Consider the following 7,195-nt stretch of genomic DNA (forward strand, 5'->3'; position numbering starts at 1 on the left):
GCAACATCTGGAACATTCATCAGGAAGGCGTGGGAGGAATTAGGGACAGCTGAGCCCATGCTGTAGAACACCACTTGGATGCTCACATTAGCAGAGATGTAGATTGGGATCCAGGGCTTAACAGGATGCTGGAGTACACTGCCTCCTGCTAGAGTAACGGTCTCTGGCTGTTCCCCTAGTTGGTACAACACAGTTGTGCTCTGGGAAGCAGTGATATAGACTATTTCATCTACTTTCTACCAGGGTAAGGGAGGAATGATGTATGTTCTACCCCAGCTGCAAACTGGTAGGAGCTGCTCAAAGACATGGTTGCATTTTGTGTTATTACAAAAACACCCCTGGCCAACCAAGACAGCCACTGGCTTTTCTGAAACAATCCTGGTGCCAGATAGATCTCCTATGCCTTGAAACTGGTAGCCTTGGAAAGCGAGGAGTATAATTTCCAGTGTGTTGCCAGTGGAGTAGACTCCTGTTTCGTAACGTAAGTTGCCTTTCATGTGGATCTTCATGGAATTGGGCTCTTGGTAAGTCATAACAGAGAACTCTGGGTAACTATCTAAGGATTGGGTAGAGGGAGTCACTATGTAGTGTTCATTTCCCAAGCTGGAGACAGGATACAGCACAGTGGTCTCAGGACTCACATGTTTGTTGCTGACAGACACTACTGAGATATCTTTATCAGCCTTGACTAGGACCACCTTGGAGAACTTGGTAGAGCTCCTAATTCCCACTGACTCTGGTAACCTGACCCGCACCATCTCTCCCTGATTTACCATAATCTTCTTCTCAAATCTTGCCCCGTCGCCTGTGTAATTGGAGATGGAAACAGACACTGAAGTGAAGGCAAAGTAGCCACTAATTTGCATTTCAAATTGACTAGGGTTCCCACAGTCCTCCATGTAGGAGGTGATGAATTCTCTTCCCAGAGTCTCAGTCTGACATGTGCCTGCAAGGAAAAATAGCAATAAAATGTTGGAGGTGAAGAGAGATACTGTCAAGAGGTGGATAGAGTAAAAGGGACTGGATCAACTTTGTTCAGGCCAAAAAATAAGGCCCAGTAAAAAAGAAAAGGAGCTTGAAAATCTTAATGAAGCTAGAAATTTTCCACATTATATTTTTTAATCTAAATGAAAATAATTTTTATTAATAGTAAACATTATTTCAAATAATGACAAAGCACAACTTAGACAGCTTAGAACCCAACAGAGACCTTGAAACCAAACACAACTTCGGGGAATGTTCCAATCTGGATAAGAACTCCATGATTGTCCCTGATCTCTATAATGGTTCAGAACCAGAATCCTGGATCCAAACACTCATGGAAACACAGAAAAACTTCAGATCCAGATGTTCACTTAATGATTTGGGCTCAGCTGTAAGAATAATTGTTTGCCCGTTCCTAGCACCGCCTGTCTAAGCTCAAAACACTTTACAGACAGACATTAAATAAATCTCAGTTCCACCAGGAGATGGGTCAATATTACTGTCCCCATTGCACTGAGGGAGAAACTAAGGCACAGAAAGGGTTAGGAGATTGCTCAAAGTAACCCACAAATCAGCAGTAGAACTAAGAATAGAACTCAGGTTTCCTGACTCTCAGTCTCTTGTGCTCTAACCGTTAAATCCTACAACCCTTCCCACGGTTGGGAATAGAACCTTTGTCTGGTGTGTTGATAAGGGAATTTGCCTTGGGTCTATTGGGCTATGGTGATGATAAAACCCTTTTGTACTTTTACAACACTAAACACCTAAAGGTGGTTTGGGGTATTGTGCCAAGTTATCACTGTTGCAACCACCACCATTAAATATATATATACAGAGAGAGAGAGAGAGAGAGAGAGAGAGAGAGAGAGAGAGAGAGAGAGAGAGAGAACCTTTTATTAAACACACATAAGAAACAGATAAAATAACAATTTAAAAAGTTAAATAAAACTTTCATGTAATAAGTTTCCTTAGTTATATAGGGCCAGATCCTCAGCTAGTGTATATCAGGGTAGCACCACTGACTACAACAGACCTTTGCTGATTTACAACAGATGAGGATTCTGCACATTACCCCCAGCTGACAACCCACTTATAGAGAGATCCAGAAACATCATGTCTCCCAATAAACATTTTATCCCCACTCCCAGAGCTCTCTCTCGGCACAGAGTGGAAACAACATTAAGGCCAAATGTAATACAGCTTCTCAAATTTTCACTAGCTGAGAATCTGGCTTGTCTAGCTTCAGGCCTTTTAATTTGATCAGTGAGGGGAGATATTGTGAAATGCTGGGCCTCCTTCTCCTGTCCCTTACACCATATGACCACCACAGATTTCAGTGCATTTCTCCTGATTTACACTGATGTATGTGAGATGAGAATCAGGCCCATCATTCCTAAGCTCAATGGGAGCTGGCGGCAGGGCTGGATTTAGGGGCAGGTGACCCAGGCAACCACCTGGGGTGCCAGGCTTGCGGGGCGCTGAGATCAGAGTGCTGTTATTGTTAGCGACAAAAGGGAAAAGAGAATGTTTGCAGTAAAATGTTTCAAGTATTCTGCATGTGGATTCATTTTTCACTAGCCTCCTAGAATGTTCTGGACTTTTATAGGATCTCATGGAACCATCCAGATTTTCTGAGAACTACATTTTCCTCCAGCCTCCTAGAAGCTTGTCAGCCGTGCCCTCGCGAGTACACACAGATTAGGGCATCACCTAGGGTTGGAAACTTTCTAACTGCACAAAACTGAACACCTGGGCCCTGCCCCTTCCCCAAGCCCTGCCCTTTCCCAAGACCCTGCCTCCACTGACTCTAGCGCCCCTCCCTCAGGCACTCACTCTCCACTACCCTCACTCACTTTCACTGGGCTCAGGCAGGGGATTGGGGTGTGGGAGGGGGTGAGCGCTCTGGCTGGGGATGTGGGCTCATAGACTCATAGACTCTAGGACTGGAAGGGACCTCGAGAGATCATCGAGTCCAGTCCCCTGCCCTCATGGCTCTAAGATAGGGCTGGGGATGAGGGGGTTGGGATGCAGGAATGGGCTCTTTGCTGGGACCAAAGGTTTTGGAGTGCAGAAGAAAGCACAGGGTTGGGGCAGGGTATTGGGGTGCGGAAGGGGATGCGGGCTGGGGGAGGGAGTTTGGGTGAAGGAGGGGGTTCCATCTTGGGGCAGGGTGGGGGTGTGGATGGTGGGGGCTCTAGCTGGGCAGTGTACCTCAGGCACCTCCCGGTCAGTGGTCCAGTGGGGCTAAGGCAGGCTCACTGCCGGCCCTGGCTCCGCACTGTTCCTGGAAGTGGCCGGCATATTCAGCCTATAGGCGGAGACAGGGCCGCCCGGGGGGTGGGGGCAAGAGGGACAATTTGCCCCAGGCCCCAGGCTCCACAGGGGCCCCCACGAGTCTTTTGGGGCCCCTGGAGCGGGGTCCTTCACTTGCTCCAGGGGGCCCGGAAAACTCTTGCGGGGCCGGGCCCTGGAGCTTCTTCCGCTCCCGGTCTTTGCCGGTGGGGGGGTCCTTCCGCTCCAGGACGGAAGGACCCCCCACCAGTGAATTACCGCCAAAGCAGGACCTGCCGCTGAAGTGCAACCCGGTCTTCGGCGGTAATTTGGTGGCGGGGGGCCCTTCCGTTCTGGGACCCACTGCCAAAGTGCCCCGAAGACCCGCGGCGGGGACGCCCCACCGCCAAACAGGGCCAGCTCTAGACATTTCACCGTGCAGGGGGCGTCCTGCCGCTTGCCGGTCCCGAGGCTCTGGTAGACCTCCCGCAGGCATGCCTGCGGATGCTCCACCAGAGCCGCGGGACCAGCAGACCCTCTGCAGGCACGACAGCAGGAGGTCCACCGGAGCCGCCTGCCGCCGACGGCCCCAGGCCCCTGGAATTCTCTGGGCGGTCCTGGGTGGAGATTCAGCCAGGTGGCTCTGCGCAGTGTGCGCAGCCTGCACCTGCAGCCGCCACCTCCACACCTCTCATCAGCTACAGTTCCTGGCCAATGGGAGCTGCAGAGCTGGGGCTGGGAGTGGTGGCAGCACTCGGAGCTTCATTGATCACTGCTGCGCCTAAGGGACGGACATGCCGGCTGTTTCCTGGGAGCTGCACAGAGCCAGGGCAGGCAGGGAGCCTGCTTTAACCCCACTACGTCACCGCCAGACTTTTCAAGGCCCAGTCAGTAATGCTGTCCGGAGCCGCCAGGGAACCTTTTCAACTGGGCGTTCCGGTTCAAAAACCAGACTCCTGGCAACCCTAGTATCACCAGTCAGTCTTATGAGACAGGGATAAATCATGCATCAAAGTCATGAAATGGCTACAAATTCAATACAAAATAAGGTATTTAAATGTTTAACAAATGCGGGGGGGAAGGGCACATACCATTTGATCTAGGGCCGGCACTGGCTGCCAGTCCACAATGCCTCTCAAGATTTAGCTCCATTTGTAGGATTTCCCAGTGCTTCTAGTTTCTACATTAAATTGATCATGATCTCCATTTTCATTTGCAATTCTGTAATGCTAACAGCTTCTTAAAGGGGAAGCTGCCAAAAGGACAGACCCAGAGTTACTGCTACTTGATTCTCCCTCTCTCCTTTCTGACAGATCTCCAGGTACTGCAGTCCAGTAGAGGAAGTCTCCAGCTATTGCTTTCTGGGCCCACCTCTGGCTTTTCAGTATGGCCTAGTGACACTATTAAAAGACCTCTCAGTGGGACATGGCAGCAGAAAGAGGTTCTTGTCCACCATGCGATAGAGTGTGAGCAGACTAAAACTAGAACACCCTAAGGAGTAACAGAGGGAGAAAGAGGGAGTGAATGACTAAACAAACACAGAGAAGGAGGAATTATCCCTGACACCCAGTCTTTCCTCTTCTCAAAGTTCTGGGTTTTCTCTTCAGGGCCTGTTTAGAACCTGAGCTGTACCCACCCCTTTGGGCATTCCGCTGCTCCTAGTGACCCGATACACTGAACCCCCACATTAGAGTCCAGATAATGCTGCTGAGAGCTGCCAAGCCAATACCAGCTTCATTGCAGACACTCTATATGGGACTCACTTATTATGGGCACAGAAACGTTACACAAGGCATTATGTTTCACTTACCAATTGTGTTTGTCCTCTGGGTGCTTGCTGGTGGTAGAAACCAGAACAGTCCAAGGAGGAAAAAAACTTGAGAGAAGATGAACAAAACTTGTTTAAAATCTAAGATATGGCAATAAACTACACAGGGCGATATTACTAAATAAAGGAATCTAAGCACCTGTGTATGAATCTGACATTAATCTCAGTTACACTGGTGTAAATTTGGAATGACTCCATTGGTTTACTTTGATTGGAGTTACCCTGGATTTATCCTGGAATTTAGGAGATCAGGATTACGATCAGGGCACTGGACCTCATCGATGTGGGGAAAATGGAAGCTAGGCACAGAATTTTTCTATTCTAATCTCATCCTTTGATGCTCTGTAGGAGGCATCTGGGAGGCTGGGAGTGGTTTCTCAATGCCCTGGGACAGGGTGTCATGGATTCACAGGTCTATGTGGCAGCCTGTAACCAGTCCCTTTGGAGAGATCCCTGTAGCATGCTGGGCCCCAAGGAGCTACACAGTTCCACAGGGGCAGACCCGTGGCCTCCAAAACTAGGCCTTTGGGTGCCAGCAACTCCTCTCATTTTCCATGGCTCCCTGTAGTAGGTCCAGCAGAGTCAAACTCCAGTGGGAGGTTTGCTATTTACTCCTTCAGGGAACAATGCTCTCAGTGAGTATTTGCAGTAATGCCAGGCAGCCTTTTCAAAACAAGGTAAGAATGTATTAGCCACCTGGCCCCTGGAATCTGACAGTCCTTTAGCATAGAGAGGCACAGGTTAGGACATGGTCCATGCTGACCAATGCCAGGGCTGCCATGAGCCAGGCTGCTGTAGGAACAAACCACCTTGGCTCTCTCTCGCCGGCTCTGTTCCTTTACTTGCAGGTGTGTTTCCAGTGTCTCTGAAAGCTCAGCTCTAAACCCAGCCACCTGTCACCTTTCCCCTTTGTTCTCTTGCTCAAGGTATTTGGTTTGCTGCCGTGCAAGGAGCCAGGAAATCTCCTTCCTCTTAACTATTGGGTTCGGTCAGATAGAACCTTCTCCCATCTGTTCCTCATGGGTCAGCATGCCCAGTGCTAAGCAAAGAAGCAAACACACACCGTAGAGAGGGGCAAGATGTACCGTAAGTTTGCAGGAGAGAATGTATCTTGCTAATCTCTGGCCAACAGTTGGTGCTGCAGCTGCTTTCTGCCCTCCCGTGAAACCGAACAGGTAACAGAATGTCCATCTACACCGCGCAGCAGACTGCAGCAGCAAGGCTCAGAACCCAGGTCAACAGACTCAGGCTCATGCGACTGTGCTAAAAGTAGCTGTGTACACAGAGTGTCTAAGTTGTGGCTTGGATGGGAGGTCAGGGTCTAGGGAGGGGGATGGGCCTCAGCTTGTCCAAACCACAACTTAAAAGTGCTGTCTACACAGCTCTTTTTATCATAGTATCACAAGCTTGAGTCTGTCAAGCTGGGCTTGTAGGGTTCCTGCCACAGGCTGTGCAGATGTACCCTGATAGGCCAGGGAACCTCCAAAGTACCTGAGGACAGAATCCTTCTAACTTCCCCTCCCTGGCATCTCCAGTAAGTTGCCAGCTGGCCACTCCCAGCTATTCAGAGGATAGCAGCTTGCCTGCCACACTCTCCCATACATCATGGCTCTGTCATCACTAACTCGGTTCTACTTACTTGGAGGAAATGTGAAGCCTCGGCGTCCCATGGCTGCTCAGAAGACAAGCTCTGGGATTCTGACCCTTGCAGCTTCCTTATTAACCAGAAACAAGACCAAAAGCAAAACTGACACACACTCAGTCACATCATCTTCCTCTTTAATACCCTTATCTCCGGTGTCTGGAAACAGAGTCTTTGGGCCAAGTTCCCCTCACTGGAGTCAGTAACTGATCCCACTAAGGGGATGGGACCTTTATTATTTATTATCTTCTGTAACCCCTGCAGTGTGCTGGGTGCTCTCACAGGGCAACAGGGAATCAGAGAGACCTTATGCAGCATATCTCTTAGCTAAAGGGGTACAAGGCTCAGGCTTTTAGTGCAGAAGATTCTAGGTACAATCCCTGCTGATGACCCACAGTGGAATGTGTCTTAGGAGGGGGCCCAGAAGAGGGAACTGAGGAAGGAATAATGGAGTATAGGAATGTCTCCTC

General features: G+C 49.6%; 1 protein-coding gene across 1 annotated transcript; it reads right to left on the reverse strand.

Annotated features, from left to right (window-relative positions):
* Nucleotides 1–3: 3 nt before the first annotated feature.
* LOC115642077 (IgGFc-binding protein-like) lies at nt 4–6,778 on the reverse strand. Its single transcript, XM_030545462.1, has 2 exons — nt 6,723–6,778; nt 4–946 (listed from the first exon to the last, which is right to left on the reverse strand). Exons 1-2 carry the CDS (start codon nt 6,751–6,753, stop codon nt 237–239), a joined length of 741 nt encoding a protein of 246 aa, XP_030401322.1. The 5' UTR covers nt 6,754–6,778; the 3' UTR covers nt 4–236.
* Between the last annotated feature and the right edge of the window lie 417 nt (nt 6,779–7,195).

This window comes from Gopherus evgoodei, unplaced genomic scaffold (assembly GCF_007399415.2).
Source record: "Gopherus evgoodei ecotype Sinaloan lineage unplaced genomic scaffold, rGopEvg1_v1.p scaffold_37_arrow_ctg1, whole genome shotgun sequence".
Classification (NCBI taxonomy): Eukaryota; Metazoa; Chordata; order Testudines; family Testudinidae; genus Gopherus; species Gopherus evgoodei.